The following is a 20,590-nucleotide window of genomic DNA, read 5'->3' on the forward strand; positions in this document are numbered from 1 at the left end:
CTTGGATCTTTGCTTTGGTGTTATGAAAAATGGAATCAGGCTCTTCCAGCTCAAATCTCTCCATATCAATGAGTTAGTGACAGAGCGATGAGTTTCCCAGGCCTGTAGGCACACCTCTTCGGGAATCACCGCACCCATTTCCTTTTCCCATCGCTCTCTCACGTAATCAGTTGAGTTTTTGTTCATTGAAGTAATGGCAGTATATATTTAGCCTATAACTCTCTTTTTGTTCTCACCATTAGGCCTCTATGAAAATATGAGTTATCTTAGAAAAGTGTTCAGGTTTGGGCCCTCGGATCTCCTTCAAAAAATAATGGCGGACCTGGCTTTGTCATACTCAGTGTTGGGGGTAACTCATTACAAAAGTAACATATTACAAGTAATATATTACTTTTAGCAGTAACTCAGTAATATAACTTATTACTTATAGGATTTCAGTAATATTATACCAGTTACTTTGTCAAGTAACTCAAGTTACAAATTTAGTTACATTTTATTCAATCAAAGCACATATTTAAAAAAGATACAATCATTTCCTAATTAAACTGTGTGTTTTTATGCAAATAAGCACTATAGACGACAATAACAAAGGAAAATTATAACATTTAGAATTTTGGATTGTTTATACTGACTTCAAGGTGGTTGAAATTATTTTTCGGGATGGTTCCGGGGCAGCGACATCATTCTGCTGCTGCTGTTGTTTTGGTAAAAGTAATGCAAAAGTAGTGTAATAAGTAACGAGTTACTCTACACAGAAAGTAATATTGTAAAGTAACTTATTACTTTGAAATGAAAGTAACTAGTAATATGTAGTATATTACATTTTGAAAGTAACTTGCCCAACACTGGTCATACTTGATGTGACTACATGTAGAATTCTCCTTTCCTCCTGTTTGTGCTTGTCCTACATGGCTTCTGTCTTTGTGGAAGCTGCAGCCTCTTCAGTAAAACCAACAAAATTCAGCCTTTTGTTTGTGATTCAGCGGACGTGTGTTGCTGTTAATGCAGGTGCTGTTTTCTCTGCAGGTCGCCTCTTTTTTCCTTCTTCACCGGCTGTCTCTCTTAGGTCTATTCCTGGCCTTTCTACCTTGGTGCTCCTGCAGGCTGACAGACTAAGTTCCTGGTCTTTCTACCTTGGTGCTCACGCAGGCTGACAGACTAAGTGCAGTGTACAAGACTCCCAATCAAAAACAACAACAACTAAATGCTACAGTTCCTTCTCCCATTCCTCCCTTGGCTTTGTCTCATAGTGAAACGTGGCATTTAGGGAAAGACATGCCATTTAGGTAGGAGAAAAAAGGGAATAATGTCGCTTGAGTTTATAGGGTGCTGTGGATTTAGAACGTGATCTATAAGATGTGACATACAAGATTTACATGTCTGGATGTGAGGAAACACATCTGGCTTTTTTGGGACCGGTCGGTCAATTTGTTTGATTGAAACAGACGATCAATTTCCACAGCAAACAAAATGGGGGCAGGGATACTGTATGTTACAGTACCATGTTACCAAGCTCTGCACAAACACACGACTGTTAAGCTTAATTTATACTTATTATAAAGTGTCGCTCAGCACATGGTCGCAGACAAAAAAGAAAGTGTTGCATTTATACATTTATACATGCATTTATGTTGCATATACTGCGAAGACGTTCGCCTCGGATCAACAGTCACGTGACACTCGAACGCTATAAGCAGCTGCAGAGGGAACGAAATGCACAGTGAAACCACCTCGGAGGCAAGATGTAACGTGCTTGGCTGCAGCCGCATATAAACGACACACAACCACACAACTCACCTCCTCTCTCTCTGGGAAATTGGTCACAACGTTCTTTGTGATTTTCACGAAGTCATACATCAAGGACAGGCTGATAAAAATAGCGGGGACACGTTCATTCATTTCAATCGAGCGAACACTAGCGGGTGGACCCCAACCAAAACAAGGAAGCGCGTGCTGTCTATATAGCCAATCAGACTTGCGCGACACATCGTGACGTAGTCAGCGACACTAGACATTTCACCAGGTAGCAGACACTGCTGCTCGCCGACACTTGAAAGTGTCGACTCAAGTCCTCATTTCCGTCAGCGACCGTTTCAAAAGTGTCTGCAGACAAAGCATAAACTGGGCTTTACTGTTCTCCCATTAACAAGGCAGTTTCCAGTTATACCTCAGCAGCAATCAAGCACTACGTTCCTAGCAAGTGAAAAGGTGACACGGTACTAACTGCCCTACACAGTACTAACTGCCCTACACAGTACTAACTGCCCTACACAGTACTAACTGCCCTACACAGTAGAAGGTGACACGGTACTAACTGCCCTACACAGTAGAAGGACATTGAGTGCATGGATACTGTAAGGAGGCAGTGTCATACATTTAGACAGTTGATTAGAAATACAATGCATGGAGGCCATTTAGACCCACAAGCATGGAGTAGGACGTGTGTCTTGAGGCTCCTGCAGATTTTCAATTGAAATCGTTATTCATCTGCGCTTTAGCATTATTTTTTCTCTGAGAAAATAGCCCAGCAAGTTTCATGTTGGCTTTTTGATTTTGTGGTCAAGTTATTATGCCCAGGGGCAAGCGAAACACTAGAACTACTAAGAACAGTGTTCCACCGAGGCCTACTTCCCAGGCAAGCCTACTGCACCTCATGGATACACCAGGTGCCTTGTCTCCACCCCATGCACCATCCTCTCCACCCCAGGCACAATCCTCTCCTCTGGGAGGATTGCAAGCCTTTGATGCTGATGCTTTGAAGTTGGAGTTATTATCCTCCCTGAGACAGGACATTACCACCCACATTGCGGAGATATTCAAAAGTGAACTCCGTGCAGCTTTGGGAGACGATCTGACCGCAATAAGAGCTGATCTACAATCAGTGAAAACGCAACTTGCGAATGATAGAGCTGCAGCAAATGCAGAGTTGTCTACACTCAAAGTTACTGTGGGGGAAATGGAGGGGTCGCTTGCGGCTTGTACTGATGATGTGATCGAGCTTAAGATCAAAATGGAGCAACTAGCCACAGATTTCTCCAAGATGGAAAATAAATGTGAGGATCTCGAAGCCAGATCGCGCCGCAACAACATAAGACTCGTGGGGGTTCCTGAGGAGATTGTCGCCAGCACTACAGCTGTCGCCACCCTGCTAAAGGAGGTGTTTAAGCTGGACAAGGAGCCAGTGCTTGACCGAGCACACAGATCCACCCAGCCGAAACCGGGACCAGGTGACCGTCCACGTCCCATCATCGCCAGGTTCCACTACTACAACGACTGTGCTGATGTGCTGCGGCGTGCGAGAGAGGATCGACAGATCAACATCGGGGGCAGGAAGATCTTCGTTTTCCCTGACCACACCGCGAAGGTGGCCCGGGCTCGGGCTGCCTTCAATGAAGTGAGGAAGCAGCTGCGTGGTATCGACGGGGTTCGCTACGGTCTATTCTACCCCGCCCGACTACGGATCAGCTATAAAGGTGTGGACATGGACTTTGTCTCAGCAGAAGATGCCATGGCCCACGTGAAGAGGATGAACAGTGAGTGAGGTTCTCACACAATACGGTGCAGTGCAGTGCGCCTAAGTTGTCTCTTTAGTTAACGTTACTTTGAAATGCACACACTGTTTACACTTAAAGGGAATGGCCAATGTAGGCCTACTGGCTCAAATGTCTTCTGGTCCTCCTGTGCTGAGGAGATATTTCACTTCACTAGAAAGCGAGGTGAAAAAGCAAGGGTTTATACCTGTTTGAATTGTTTAATTAATCCACTTTAACTAACAGTATTTGCGTAAATCAATGTGGGTATTTTTGTATTACCTGTGCATATTATTTTGAATATACACACTGTTTACACTTGAAGGGCATGGCCATTTGGCCATCTAGACTATGCCATTGGATTGAATGATTTCTGACCCTCCTTCGCAGGGGTGATAATCCACTTTACTGAAAAATGAGAGGTGAAAAAGGAAAAATGGGAATAACTTCTATATTGTAAAAACATATACCGTGTATATATATAATATACCTTTCTTATCTTGTATTATTTGCGCCTACTGTTTTCATTTTCTGGAATCTGTGGGAGCCACCGCTTGGTTCAGCTCAGTAACTCGCAGAGTTACCGGGTGAATGTATAGAATGTCTGTTTCTCTGTGCTTGTATGTGTTCGTGGCTGATGTGTTTATGTATGTGTGTGTGGGGGGGGGGGGGGAGGGTTGGTTTTATTTTCATTTTTGTTTACGTTTTGTGGTACTTGGTTTGTGTGTGTGTGTATGTGCGATCACTCCATTCTATTCTAGATGTAAATGCGTGCTTGGAAAAACCTTCCTGCCTTTAAATGGCTGGGTCCCAGAGTAACATTCGACTGGGGGACAGGGAGTTGAAAATCGTGTCATGGAATGTCAAGGGGCTAGGGCAACCAGTTAAAAAAGAAAAGGTTTTTAAACATCTCAAATCATTATCTGCAGATTTGGTTCTGTTGCAGGAAACCCACGTCTCACCAACACAACAACGCAAACTGAGGTGCCACTGGGTATCGCAAGTTTTCCAGTCATCATTCTCCTCTCAGGCACGAGGCGTGGCCATCCTCATCAAGAAAAATGTCCCATTTCAGCTCACCTCCATGACAGCAGATCCCTTTGGCAGGTACATTATAGTCTCTGGTCACATCCACTCATTTCCAATAACCCTCCTCAACATCTACGGTCCAAACACGGATGATCCCAATTTTTTTAAAAACGTTTTTGATTTACTACCTGACACCGATAACTCACATATAATAATTGGAGGTGATCTGAACTGTTATTTAGACCCGCAATTGGATAGACTGTCTTCACGCCCGCCTCCACCCATTTCCTCAGTCCAGGTCCTAAACAATTTGATAAAATCTCGAAACTTAGTTGACATTTGGAGAGTTAATCATCCTACTGATAAAGTATATTCATTTTACTCCCACGCCCATAAATCATATAGCAGAATAGACTACTTCCTAATAGACAATCAATTGATATCCCATGTCACCGATACGAAATACCATAATATATTGATCTCTGATCATAGCCCCTTGACACTGTCTCTTCGTCTCTCTCTTCCGAAACAAGCTTACTCTTGGCGCCTCAACCCTTCCCTATTCACTGAAAATAAATTTATAGAATATATGACCACTAAATTAAAATACTTTATGGAATCTAATGACAATGGTGAAGTGACAGACTCCACACTATGGGAGGCATTAAAGGCGGTCATCCGCGGGGACATCATTTCATATGAAGCCGGTGCCAGAAGGGAGAGACAGAGACGACTGTTGGAGATTGAGAATGCTCTCCCCGCTCTCGAGGCGACATACCAGGTTTCGAGATCCTCAGAGGATTATAATAAGATACTGAAACTAAAATATGAATACAACTGTATCCTGGGCGGCCAAATAAACACTCTCCTTTTAAAGTTGAGACAAAAACAATTTGAATTGGGAGATAAGCCAGAGGGGCTCCTGTCACGGCAGCTCAAGAGTGCACAAGCCTCCAAAGCAATCCTCTCTATTAAATCAAACAGGGGCGTGTTGTTGACCAATCCAAAAGAAATAAACGATCGTTTTAGAGAGTTTTACAGTGAACTTTATTCATCTAAGTACAATGCTGCCCAGTCCGACCTGAACGACTTTTTTGATCCTCTTGAAATACCCAAACTTGGCGATGCTGCCAGAGAGGACTTAGATTCTGATTTCACGCTGGAAGAAATTACCTCTGCCATTAAATCACTCCCATTAGGCAAAGCGGCCGGGCCGGACGGATTTGGTGCAGAATTCTACAAGACATTCTGTGACATTCTCGCCCCACTCCTCCTCAGAATGATAACCAGCTCTAAGAAGGACAATGTCCTGCCTGGAACCCTGTATGAAGCTAACATCTCACTTATTTTAAAAAAGGGTAAAGAAGAAGTAGACCCGACCAGCTACAGACCCATAGCGCTCCAAAACTTTGACAGAAAGATAATCACCAAAATGTTGGCTATCCGGTTAAATAAACATTTGTCATCCATCATTCACCCTGATCAGACTGGGTTTATCCCAAATAGGTTCTCTTTTTCTAATGTCAGATGCCTCCTTAATACTATATACACAGACCATAGCAAGACCAGCGGCGCAGCCATCTTGTCGCTCGATGCACAGAAAGCATTTGATCAGGTTGAGTGGCCCTATATGTTTGAGTCGCTGCGCAGATTCGGATTTGGTGAATCATTTATATCTTGGGTAAAGCTTATATACGCTAGCCCAACATGTTCCATTATAACCAACGGTGACAAGTCATCCAGATTTCCACTACTCCGTTCGGTCCAGCAGGGTTGCCCTCTTTCGCCGGCCCTCTTCGCCGTCGCGCTCGAGCCCCTAGCTCTAAAAATACGCAGCCACCCAAACCTTGTAGGCCTGAAGGTCGGTGGTATTGAAACGCGTATTAGTTTGTATGCCGATGATGTAATTTTATACTTGCATAACTCTGAAACATCAATCCCCCTTCTTCTAGAATTATTTACCTCTTTCGGTAAGTTGTCCGGATATGCAATTAACTGGACAAAGAGTGACTTTATGCCGCTCTCTGACGCCTTTACCCCTGGCTTTCTGGAAAATCTCCAATTCAAATTGGCAAAAGACCACCTCACTTATCTTGGTTTGACCATACCCAGAGATCCAAAACTAATATTTAAGCTGAATTTTGAGGATTTTGTTTTAAAGCTTAAACAATGTATAGAAAACTGGAAAATCCTACCCCTGTCTATGATCGGTCGCATAAACTCAATTAAGATGGTTTCACTTCCCAGGTTCCTCTATCTGTGCCAAAACCTCCCCATCTTTCTTACATCAGCTTTTTTTTCAAAACTGGACTCCATAATTCTTTCCTACATCTGGAATTATAAGAACCATAGAATCTCGAAAATTCACCTGCAAAAACCTAAGTCTGCAGGAGGGCTGGCCCTACCAGTGTTTAGGCATTACTACTGGGCCGCTAATGTTAGGGCTCTAATGTTTTGGTGCCAGGGGACCCCTGGCAATATAACCCCTGGGGCCCCCTTGTGGCTAAAAATGGAGGCCAGCTCTATTGACAGCTCTTCATTGCCAGCCATGCTATTTGCTAAGTTAGAGAACCCTGGGACCCTAGGAAATTTAAGTTTTGTTGTGAAAAACTCTGTCAGAATTTTAAACCAAATTAGGAGTGCTTTGAGCCTACCAGACGTTTCTGTCCATACGCCCATCTGTTTCAATCACTCTTTTCTGTGTCCATGGTCAGACAAAAATTACCATGCTTGGAGTGAGAAGGGGCTAGTCTCCATCAAAGACTTATATATAGATGGTCACTTCGCATCCTTTGATCTACTGAAGAGGAAGTTTGAGTTGCCTGGCACGAACTGGCTTAGATTCCTGCAACTCAGAAATTATGTTAGATCCAAAATTCACACTTTTGAAGTGCTTCCAGATGAAAATGCATTTTTTGATGTACTGCTAAGCCCTGCTCACTCCAAGCATCTCATTTCTAGATTTGTATGTCTGTTTGACAATTGTATCATGGCCTCTACTGAGAGGATTAGAGAAGCGTGGCAGGGGGAACTTGGCATTGACTTGTCTGACATAATATGGGACAAGAGTATGTCTGTGATACAGCTTTGCTCAGTTAACAGTAGACACCAGCTGATTCAATTTAAGGTCACTCACCGTCTTCACTATTCTAACCATAAGTTGCACAAGATGTACCCCTCTGTCTCACCATTGTGTGTCAGGTGTCGTATATCGGAGAGCACTCTGTCTCATGCTTTCTGGAGCTGCCCTTCATTGACTGGTTTCTGGGCCAGGATATTTGATTGGTACTCTAAGGCCTACAGGATAGCCCTTCAGCCAGAGGCAGAACTTGCCATTTTTGGCTGCTCGGAGTCCTCTTTGGACTTCTCTGCAGCTGTGCAGCAATCTCTGACGCAGGGAACAATCGTTGCCAAGAAACTCATCTTGCAGGAGTGGAAGTCCCCTTCTCCACCCTCTTTCCAGCTGTGGCTGGCGGACATGACCTCTGTTATACGGATGGAGAGACTCAGGTACCTGCGGACCAACTCACTCGGGAGATTTCTAGTCGTCTGGGAGCCGTTTCTGGCCTACCTCGACGAAGTCAAGGGTGGTGGGTGATTCGCTTGGTTGATCTCCTCTTGTGCAGGACCCAATGCACAATATGTGTATATATACATACATATACTTATTATTTTTTTTGCAAGTACCCTCATCACATTGTAAATTCGGAGTGTGAGTGTGTGATTTTTTGTTTTTGTTTGTTTGTTTCGCCTTGTTTTTGTTTTTTTGTTTTGTTTATTTTATTATGTTTGTTCAGCCTTGTGTGTTATAAAAAAAAAGGGGGGGGGAGAAAAGATAACTACACTCTAACCTGTAATATTGTTCTCTGTAAAAATATGTTCACTTGACCATGCACCAATGTGGACTGTACTCCGCCTCGCAATAAAAATATTATAAAAAAAAAAAAAGAAATACAATGCATGCTGCACAAAACAAACACAGTCAACATACTGGAATAGCAGCATTGGCCTTCTTTGCATACGTGTCGTTAGGGAGTGTCTTAGGCCATGTTCACATTACAGGCAAATCTGATTTGCTGATAAAGTCATTAATCATCATTATCTTGATTGGTTTCCCAAATCTGATTTGTGAACTTTAGTGACCTATTAATGATTCTATCCAGATTGGTTTTATGAGTCTGGACGCTCCAAGTCTGATTTGTGTCACTTGTCCCAAACCACATATGGAGGTCTGGACACGCAGATCCGACTTGAACACTTGCCCAAATCAGATTTGTGGCAGTGCGGACACACTCCCAAATCAGATTTGGGAAACCAATCAAGATAATGGTGATTAACGACTTCAGCAGCAAATCAGATTTGCCTGTAATGTGAACATGGCCTTAGTGCAGAAGTCCATGAAGTGTTGGTGTAGCGGTAAGGAGAATAAGACCACACATCATGACACATGACATCATGACTGACACATGGTGTGAGGCACTTATTTTGAAGGCAGGCAGCCTTTAGGAATCCGCTTTTGAGGCTATATGGTAATTCATCAGGAGACACTTTGTATTGCAGCTGCCCCAGTCTCATCTCCTTCACTACCACGGATCTCTTTTGCACGTTTACGTCATTCCAGACTAAAAGGACATTTGAAAGATTCCCATTGTCTTATCACATGCCCGCATTTGCACATTTGAATAATTCCATTCCCAGAAAATCTTCCTCTTGCAGATCTTTCAGGGTTTTTATACTTTTTCCTCCTCAGAAGCCGTAATAATCCCTCCGGTCCGAGGAGAAAATAACTGACAGGCGTCTCACACAACCTTGACCTCGTTTGTGCTTCGCTTTCTGACGACGACGGCCTCAGGCCATAGGAAGGAATGTGTGGATTCAGCGCTACAGAAGCCGACAAATATGTCTAGAATGGATTATTGCAACCTCCGAAACGGCACATGGGCTTATCTGTCAGTGTGGTGCTGGATGAGGGCGTGGGTCCCAGAAGCTAACATCTCTAACATGTCAACAGTAATGCCGGCTAGGCAGCTATACAGTGATGGGATTGACATATACCAGTGGCTGGAAATTAATTGGTTCGCCGTCCTGAAATTTCACAGCACAGTGGAGTGAAAACAGATTAGGTGTGTAAAGGGGGGAGATTTCAGAAAGGAGACCAGATCACACGCATATAACAGGATTACATTTTCAACAGTTGCACTTGGAGCTCGTTAATGTGATTTCTGTCGTCATGGCGGCTGATTTGACCGATACATCTCTGCTCTACCAGAGGGGTCTGAATTACCCACACATCCGCCATTATAGGAGGAGCCTAAAGTCATGTGATATATGCCCTGGGACAGGGGGCAAAATGCTATTCCCAGGAGTGTGACCTTTTCTATTACGATTAACTAGAGGTAAGGGAACTACGTTTCTGAATGAACCCAAGAGAGCAGTTAAATGTGGCTGTGTACTGGTGACGACAAATCATTGTTGTGGTGATGGGATTAATTCGATTCAATAAACTCCCCCGAGGGGCAATTAGATTCTGCATTCATCAGACAGACACGTGATTACACTTAATGTATTTATGTTGTTTCAAACTGTGTGCAGTTTTATGCGGTCTGGTGTCACAGAGGTACAGTATCGAGATACAACTGATCAGATCAGTGTTGATTGTCCCGTGAGTGACATCAAATTAATATTTCATCTCTTAATTTGCCGACAACAAACTTTTCATGCCCCAAAACTTTTTCATGGCCCAAAACATTGCTGTTTTTATCAGTGCATAATATTAATTAATTAATATTAATTAATTCTAATGCATGCAACACATATGCATTGCAATGGCGGGTTGATGCAGCGGTGCCAATTGTCCCATCATGAAATGAAATCATCAAAACTCCATGGGAGAGTTGTTGACGACATCTACATTTGCATGCATTTGTGATATTTATTTTTTCCACATTTTGCCTGATTATTTAGTCCTGTAAATGACACGCAAGTGTTGGAGAAATCAAATCACACATTGGCCTACAACAGTATCTACGTATTTACATCGTACAGTTTACTGCAGTATAGCTTGTTACTACTCCTCTATTTAGTTAGAGTTCAAAACAATGTCACACTGACAGCTCCACGTTACTCAGAGGGGAACCAATTGGCCAGCAGCACGCCAAGGACAGATGACACACACACACACACACACACACACACACACACACACACACACACACACACACACACACACCACCATTTCTCACAGTGGCTCTGCAGCAATACAGCACCTCCACCACTTTGTTTCAACCACAGCATCTCTTGCCTGCTTACTCATTCACTCTCTCTCTCTCTCTCACACACACACACACACACACACACACACACACACACACACACACTGTATGCGCAAGCACACACATGCACACTGTATGCACACACTGTATGCGCAAACACACACATGCACACTGTATGCACAAAACACACACTGCTGCTATACTATGTTATTCACATGAGCAGACTATAGCCTCATCGAAGGGAAAGTCTCTCTGTGAGCGTCTTGAGCTCACAGATCCTGTGCTACACCTCCATAATTAAAAGCAGGATTTCTAATCATGTACATTTTTATTTTATTTATTTTTTCTACAAGAGAAACTTTAACTGACTTCCTCCCAACCTCCCCCTGACACATGCAGGCATTTACACTGCATCCCCTGACGCATGCAGGCATTTACACTGCATCCCCTGACGCATGCAGGCATTGTTACTGCCCCGCCCCTGACACTCTGGCGACCATGCTGTTTCAATAGCAGACTTTTACATGTACAACGTTGATGTACATGTGATGTGTGACCTTCCATGATTGGAAGTGTGTTTACCCTGCCTTTTCAACACAAAATGGCCCCTGTGAAAAGGGTCTATTGTGTAGTCCCCCTATAGCATCTTTTGCTAGAGCGTCTCTATGGCCATGTTCAGACTAGGAGGCCAAATCTGATTTGTGAACTTTAGTGACCTATTAATGACTTTATCCAGATTGGTTTTATGAGTCTGGATGCTCCAAGTCTGATTTGTGTCACTTGTCCCAAACCACATATGGAGGTAGTTTCCAATCTGCTTTCGACTGATATGACTTGAGGGCGGACGCGCAGATCCACCAAATCTGATTTGAACGTCACTTGAAAACCACATCACCAATGTACATATTTACTGATGCCCACGTCGTTACCATAGCAACCCATGCAGATAGGCTGTTTAGGTCTGGACACACAGATCCGACTTGAAAATCAGATTTGTGGCAGTGCGGACACACTCCCAAATCCGATTTGGGAAACCAATCAAGATAATGATGATTAATGACTTTATCAGCCAATCAGATTTGCCTGTAATGTGAACATGGCCTTAAAGTGTCAGGGAGTGACGTTTAGTGATGCCTGCAAGATCCATATTTCATAGTACACACAACAAGCAGCGCGCCTCGAACCCTGGAAACGTACAATACGGACATTTCATTACTGGCCACCAGGCTGCTGGCGTGCGGTGTGGTCTTGTCTCCCTCCCTCGCTGTGCAGAGGTTCCCACTTCCTCCTCTCGTCTGACCCCTCCTCCCCTCCATCTGTCCAGCCTCAGTGCTGCAGCATGCTCGTCTCCAGCAGGACCCACCATGTTCTGCACTGACCTCTCCTTACACACACATTTTCACTTGCTTATTCCACCAGAACAGTCTGCTTCACCGCGGGTCTCCCATCACTTTCTGCTGCTCAGCCGTACACTTCAAGTCCAACAGTGGCACCGTAATAGCACCTTCCTGCCAGCATGCCTACCGACAGCCCAAACACACACAACCCACCTTTGTGTGTGTGTGTGTGTGCGTGTGCCTGTGTGCGTGTGTGTGTGCGTGCCTGCGTGTGTGTGTCCGTGCTCGCGAGGCGGGAGCGGAGTGCAGCGTGTGCATGCAAGTGTGTTAGTCGACATCTTAAGGGAATTGTAGCAATAATGAGCCTCATTTATCATTCAGTGTACCAATAAATCTGTATTGAAAGCGTTTCAATGCATATGCAATGGAAAATGCTTCAGTATAGCAAATTAGACAGGCAGCACCTACCTGTTTTAAAACCCGTTTGGCGAGCATATTTTGTGTCGGACATTTTGGTTCAGTTGTTTCGTTTGAACTCTGCATTTAATGCTTTATGCATCGTGGATGACAAAAGCGCGAAGGCACCGGGGTTTTTAGAGCCCCCTTTTCCAACCTGCTTCATGTAAATGCTTACTCATGCCCACATGGGCGCAGTCTCCCCACAGTGCAACACACACACACACACACACACACACACACACACACACACACACACACACACACACACACACACACACACACACACACACACACACAGACACACACACACACACGTAAATAGATGTCACAACGATCATATGTCAGCAGCTTTTTAAATTAATTTGTTTCCCCACGCTTGTTAAGAGCTATGGTGTTCCAAGCCGATTGATTGTTTAAGTATCTGCACAAAATCAATGGTTAAGCCGGCGGGGGTGAATGGGGGGTGGGGGGGCTGAGTCTGCTGAGTGAGTTATGCCTGCATGTAAATCACAGCAGTCACACACATCACGGATCGACCCGATGTGGGCTTTGGAGGCTGATCCCAACATTTTTGGACTGAAGCTGCTGAAAGCTGATATTTTGAGCTGATATCTAAAGACCCCTTGAAGTCAAAAATGAGTTTTTCTTTGTGTTCCTACTAGGGATGTTCATCAATTATCGAAAATCGATAATTGATCGTTAAGGATTGGAATCGATCCTGTGGCAGTTGGATCGATTTTGTTATTATTAAAAAATAAAAAATAAAATTTGGACTAGGTTTGGGTGGAATTCGTTCCTCCTCACCCCACTCCATTGCACAGCCGACTAACGTGAGGTGGAGCTTCATATAGTCTCTAGTTTTATGGCTGGGCACGGGCCTTTGTGCCAACAAAACTGTTTTAAACATGGGGAATTCACACCGGCATGCGCCGGGGACAGCAGAGTGTTGGAGAGGAGACACATTGAAATAAAGAGTTAATTGAGGAGAACACGTTGTCTTTCGTATTTTCTGCCATAGGCATTCATTTTGTAAAAAAAAAATGAAAATTTTCTAAGTATTAACTCATTCTCTGCCAGGGTCATTTCGGTCTGTGTGCTCCCAGTGCCAGGATTTTGAGCATATTTCCTGATCTTCCAGGACCCACAGAATATTCTGTGCTAGGAATAAAATTACACAACATATCTCACAATAAAGCAGAGACTCTCTTCTTACCCCTTGTAAAAAACTGAAACTCTCCCATGTTTCCTTGTTTAGTTACAAGCAGTGGAAGTTAGCTTGTTTTCACTAAAAATGCCCTCCTTTGGACAGAAATATGAGAAAAATAGGTTTTTAGTGAAGGACACCGTTTCAAGCAGAACTCTCTTTTGAGCCTTTTATTTTTTGCCTCAGTGACACATCAGACATATATAGTATTTGTTTTCCCAAATAAAAAATAAAAAATAAGAGAATGTATTTTACAGTTGCCATGTGGATTTTTAGCTTAGCTTGATAAAAGCATAAACAAATGGAACGAACCCTTATGTGGTCACACTCACACACTCTCTCTCTCTCTCTCTCTCTCACACACACACACACACACACACACACACACACACACACACACACACACAGGAATAACGAGTGCTGTAACGTTACCTGCTGTCATGTTACCTCTCATAACTAACGTTAGCACAGAAGATCACACAATAGCTACGTTAGTGCTGTAAACTTTGAAATGTTTATGTGACACATGTTTCGCCTTGGTTGCTGGGGACGGGTGTGTGACGCGGTTTGACGCGTTTGACGTATCCATGTGATTCCCCCTCCCTTGAGTGTGACAGCTCTCTTGAGAGGGAGAGCTGGCAAGAGGAAACGTGAAGCGAGTCATGCCGGCGGCATAAGTTATAAACAATGCGTGACAATTATACTCGAATGTTGTGTGTGTGATCATTTCATCTCAAACGCGATACAAAAAATAGGCTACTTTTTACCATCGTCATCGCTCTCTCCAAGTGGCACTCATTTCTCCTCCTCCGATTCATCTGGGTCAGACCAGAACGCTGTGAAGGGGAGCCTTCGTCGCCATGGCGCTCCGTCGTGGAGCAATAACAAAAACGCTGGCGTCTTCCTCGCCATCGTCGCCAGCCGAGAACTCTGGATCGGACTCTGTTTCCATAAATACTAAACTAGCGGGTTCCTTTTATCAGTTTGACTTGAAACAATGTCACAAAAGTGTCTGATGTAATGTAAACAGCCAAAACATGAAAGTACGTCCGAGTACGTCTTTGGCACAGAACGCCATTGTTAAAAGTACGTCCGGGTACGTCTTTGGCAGAGAATGAGTTAATATGATTGATAATCGATAATTGATCGTTAATTTTCACCGATTATCGATTTTGGAAATTTTTCAAAATAAACATCCCTAGTTCCTACATTTGGATGTCTGAGCTTCACTGTGCAGAATGATGTCTGTGCAGAGTTTGACACTAGGAGACTTTTTCCACGATCATCTTCTGAAAGTGGAACGTTTCTCAGAGCTCCCTGACAAGGCCGTTTTCAACAAGCAAGATTCGTGACATCCCAAACTTGGAGCCAATCCCTGTCCAGTATTCAGCAGTTAAAGCCCCAACACATTCTTACTCCCACCTCGTCATATACTGCAGATCGGTCAGGAACCCTTGTCATCACTTTGTCATGAGTGAGAATGTGGTGAAAGCCCGTGTTGTTATGCTGTGATTGGGTGTTATGTTTTAGATAACTCTGATTGGTTGCTTCGGATTTTTAAATGAGGGAGAAGGAGGGGATGTAATTTTAAGGATTTTAACAAGATAATTTAACCTTTTTTGTGGGGGGAAACCATCAGACACTAATTATTATTCATAGTAGAGTATTTTATACACATCTTGAAACATGACTTTAGGGGGTCTTTAATAATGTCATTTTCATGCCCCCAAAAAATCAGTATTCAGTGTTTCACCCAGAACTTCACCCAGAATTCCCAACATATGGGCCGCAACTTCGCATCACTGATGACATTACTAACTGATGACATCACAATTGCTCGAGTGACCACTGACCAGACATTGATCCCGTTTGAATTGTGCCACGGGGTGCCAACGCTAATTTTGTCAATTTTAAAACGTAACTTTGCATGTCGAGAAAGTCACAGTTTGTCGTCAAACTGAAACGTAGGGATTCGTTTTGTATAAAAACTACATAGTTCGTGGAAGCTGGTGGCATGTCGCCGGCCTTCAGCTTTGCCGGTAGAGAAAGTGGCGTCACTTAGGCGACAGTGTATGTAGTAGTCTTTCTGATTTATAACTTCTAGTGCAACACACACACACACACACACACACACACACACACACACACACACACACACACACACACACACACACACACACAGTGCTTTACCTCTGCATGTAGGTCAAAACAAACTTGCAGCCCAGCATGGACGCGCTGCAGCTAAGAAGAGGGAAAACAGTCTCCCAGCTCCCTTTGTCCAATGGAAACATGATGGCTTGCAGTTTGCATTAGCTGCTGTGAATGCTGGGTTTTGGTCAAAATGATGAAAGGCTGGTCAATTAAAAGACATCTGCTCATTTTTCTCCAGCAGAAACAAAGTACTTGTTTTCGCCTGCCACTGGATTCAGCCTGCTGCCCTATGGAACTAAAACGTATCATACTAGCAGAATTACCTATACAGTGTATTGGGCTGTGCAGCCACACAGCATCGCAAGTTCAGCCATGTGCAGCTATCGCAAATTCGGCCATGGCCCTAATTACCTAATTCAATTAAATGGTAAATGGTAAATGGTCTGCATTTATATAGCGCTTTTATCCAAAGCGCTTTACAATGAGTAGATAGTCTACATTCACCCATTCATACACCGATGGCGGCAGGCTGCCACGCAGGGTGCCTACACACCATCGGGAGCAAGGAGGGTTAAGTGTCTTGCCCAAGGACACAACGACAGCAGCTGGGAGGGAGCGGGGATCGAACCGCCAACCCTTGCGTCATTGGCCGACCCGCTCTACCTCCTGAGCTAAAGCCGCCCCAATTACCTAATTACCTAACGGCTCTGTTAGGTCACCTGCAGGGGGTGCTCTTTACACTTCCTGAAAGATTCAGCGTGATCGTAAAATGGCATAGCTGTGGCCGAACACAATTTCTGCTCATTCGCTCACTCACTCACTCACTCACTCACTCACTCACCCACTCACTCACAGACAGGTTGCATTCTTATTATGGTTCTGATTCTGACTGGCCATTTAGTCAGGCCTTGCTCATAGTCCACTTCCCTGGCTGATTCTTAGTTTTATTTTCTCACTCTCAAGCTGGTTTAAATGTTCCTGCTGTTAATGACTTCCGTTGGCCATTTGCATATAAAATAATTTCAGAAGACTAATTTCAAAGATGAAAGCAGCACTACTTTTTCTTGTCCCTGACAAATTATTTTGCAAGGCTATGCCTATAACTGCACTCAGCAAAGCACACACAGCTCTAATGAATACACCAATAAAATACATTCATGATGTCTACAGATATTGGACAAAATGTCCTAACCCTAACCCTTGTATTACATAATCTAAATGTGATATATTAATACATTTATAGTTATAGATTTTGGTGGTGCACACGTATAAATATGCAAATGTAGTATTGTGGATTTACATGTCAAATTGCACATTTTTGTCACATCTGTGAATAAGCACCTCCTGTCAATAAAAAGCAGTACATTCCATACAGTACATGTACATTGCCTGCAAACCAAAAGCAAACTGCCTTCCTAAGATTCCTTGTGTTTTGCTTGTCTGCATGGTTAATCGTTAGCTCGGTATGTGAGTCAAATGAAACCAGTATCGAGTTGACAGAAAAGCACAAGTAGCTGAGCGTAGTGCAGCAAGGTCTTGAATTCCCAATGCTTGTAGGGTGCATTCATTTGATATACTTAATGTTTTGCTTGTTTGAGCTATTTTTAACCACCACTTGTTTATTTCCCCCCTCATCCTTATTCATACATGTTGCCCACCTGTGTAGTGTTCTCAGTGGAGAAGAGATGTTCCTCAAAGGATTTCCTCCTCCACTGTTGCTGAAAGTTAGCCTCATTTTCCAGATTGGCATCTCAACCGTTATGACCTTGCTGTTGTTTCTATTACCTTTAGATATTTAGATTGCCTGCATGCTAAGTAATTATGCTAACCTTTAAAAGGTGTCCTAGCACAGAGACCTAGCAGAAACAACTGTTGACGGTTGGTTAATGAGGTATAGCCTAACGTTTAACAGATTCTCATGCAGATTAATAGGTGTAAGGCGCATGGTAAACAATAAAAACAAGTTGGAAGGGAGATTATACGCACATCACGTATAGGTGCAAGGCTATAGCATACACAAATAGTGTAGTAGCTGTACTGTACCGTACTGTAGCTGCTACCATTATGTATGTCTAATGTTTAATTGTATGTTTAATTAGGTATATGCTATTTGCACCTGTACGTCAAATACGTCGAATTTAAAATGTTTAAGCACGTCTAAAGTATGCACATGCCATGTGCACCTATGTGCAGTGAATATGCCACTGTCTCTGACTTGTCTTATCACTCTACTGCCTTATTGCTTGTTGTGTCTCTTGTTGTTTTTGCACTCATATGCCTTGTTATATTTGTACTATGTTGTAAACGGAGTCCACAGCACAAGAATTTCACACGTGATACTTGTACCACGGAGTGACAATAAAAAAAAAATCTTGAATCTTGAAAAAGCTGTATCAGTGAAAGGAGGTATAGAGCCTGCACACTTACTTACTTCAAACAATAAAAGCAAACCAAAGGGACCAAACAGATTTAGTTTTCACTCATACATTTACATTTCAAGGCCAAGGAGCACTGCATTGTTGGCCACTGTCCATAACACTGAACTCCAGCACCATTGTGAACAGTGGTGCATGACAGCATACTCTGCATTCTCTGCTACCCTGGCAATGGCGCTGTTGCGTTGTTTCTCGCTATCTGATGAGCTGGTTGGTTAATTTATTGCATTTTAAATGTGCATCTAAGCCACTGAAGGACACGGCTCCTCATTATCGCCAAATATACCAACAACCATCAAAGGAGTCGCACCAGGCCTGATGTTTCACACATCAGGGCCGGGGCTTCAACGAGGTTTGAATTTTTGAACTTCCTCCCAACGAATGTATTTCTTCTTTTTACTGTGATTATTTAAATAATTGACATAGAGGTTCTGCTGGCTTTAACGAAGTGGCGGCACTGTCCCCATGTCTTAACAAATATACAGTGCTTCTGACTCTATGTTTTCTCTGTGACTCTCCAGTGGCTTGTTTTGCAGTCCTTTGAAGATTACCCTTGTTTGCTGTTTTTTCGCTTCGCGCGCTGTTGTTTGTCTAGAAATAGGGCTGTTAATTTACCACTCTGCTGCTAATGATTCAAGCTTTATGGAGACACATCAGTTTTACATAACTCCTTGTAGTTGATTCTTCAGTAAAGTAATATTTAATACAAGTGGTATAGGATTTAATTTAGTGTTACTAAACTTAAAGCACTAAAAGTGTCAGTCCCACACATCAAAGACACTGGTTTTAACCAAATACCTACAGTGTTTGCCCTAGAAAAATGTTCAGGCCTGGAGGGATTTCGTAACATAGCCCAACCGCAACGGTGGGGGCCCTTGCTTGCGACGCTAAAGTTTTAGCTAACCTGTTCGCATCTATGTTCGCAATGGCATCCCAAGTATCATCATACTATTATGGGATGCGATGCGAACAGTTGTATTATGGGATGTGCGTTTCCCAGGCAACGACACACGTTGACACGCTTTGGAACAGCGCTGCACGCTGGCACAATACTCCTAAAAGCAAAATGCTTATTGTTTTGAATGATTTGGCATCTTCTATTACTGTCAACACTGTCAAAAACAGTATTGCTGTATTGTAATAATATGCCATAAAGGTTTATTGAAATTTTGTGGAAAGCAGAAAAAAAATCTAAAAAAAAAGAATCTAAAAAAAATTGCAATATTCTTTCTGGCCTGGCGGGGGCGCCATTGGCCTGGCGCGCCCGCCAGGCCTGTAGAATGGTAGGCGAAACACTGATTTAAACTGCCGTGAGATGTGTTTGAGCCTGACGAGCATAGCGAGACAGACGGGGATGGAAGTGGGCAAAGAGGCGGGGGGGGGGGGGGGGGGGGAGCTCAGAGCGCTTTGGAACCTCATTTGACGCTCCAAAATGGAAACAGCTTCGCAGTACGGGCGTCAAGGCAGTTTGACGTGCGTCAGAACGCTCTTGGTTGCGTGTTCAGCCTTTTAAAACAATGGGTGGACTTCAAAGCACGTGCGTCTGACGCTCCCCCAGTGCGTCTGACGCTCCCCCAGTGCGTTTGGGGCTTAGAGTCATTATGTTGAGCTGTGCACCTCCCACTCTCTCTTTTTCTCCACTACTTGAGAATGAGATAATGCTAAGCTTGCTAATGCTCTCAATTTTTCATCATAACCCTGTTCAATTCATATTCTGTGGGATCTTAATGAAAAGCTACAGTTGCATTATTCATTGTCCTTGGGGGAGGCATTGGCCGGTGAAAGGACTTCATGTGTGTAGCAGGAGCTACTGTGAATGGCTTTTTCCACTTCTTGCTTGATAATTCAATAACAATGTCAATTTAGCCGTCGTTTTTATTTCTTTGTGAGGACGTGCTGGGATTGATCTCTTTCTTGTTGTACCTGCTTTCCCTCTACCTGAGTCGTCAAAGTTGTGATTTGCTACATTTCCCAGAATGGGAACGTTTTACAGCTGATGCTTTCGCCATGTAGTGGATGGGAATTTCTGTTTCTGAGCTGCACAGCACTCACATTACTTGCAATACCGATCTTGGCCACCATGTTCAATTTGCTTCATGGCCCAGAGCTTTCCCTAGGGCAAGGGTGGGCAATTTTTGATGTACTGACTTACGTCAAGTAAGCGAAGGGCCAC

General features: G+C 43.5%; 1 protein-coding gene across 1 annotated transcript in view; it reads left to right on the forward strand.

Annotated features, from left to right (window-relative positions):
* Positions 1 to 3,010: 3,010 nt before the first annotated feature.
* Positions 3,011 to 20,590, forward strand: part of LOC310798883 (coxsackievirus and adenovirus receptor homolog) — a gene marked incomplete at both ends in the record, with an annotated part of 95,308 nt that continues 77,728 nt past the window's right edge. The window contains one exon of the mRNA XM_083661445.1: positions 3,011 to 3,533. Within this exon, the coding sequence (XP_083517571.1) occupies positions 3,011 to 3,533 (523 nt within the window). The remainder of the gene's footprint in view (positions 3,534 to 20,590) is intronic.

Source organism: Poromitra crassiceps (genome assembly GCF_964638095.1).
Source record: "Poromitra crassiceps genome assembly, chromosome: 26".
Classification (NCBI taxonomy): domain Eukaryota; kingdom Metazoa; phylum Chordata; class Actinopteri; order Beryciformes; family Melamphaidae; genus Poromitra; species Poromitra crassiceps.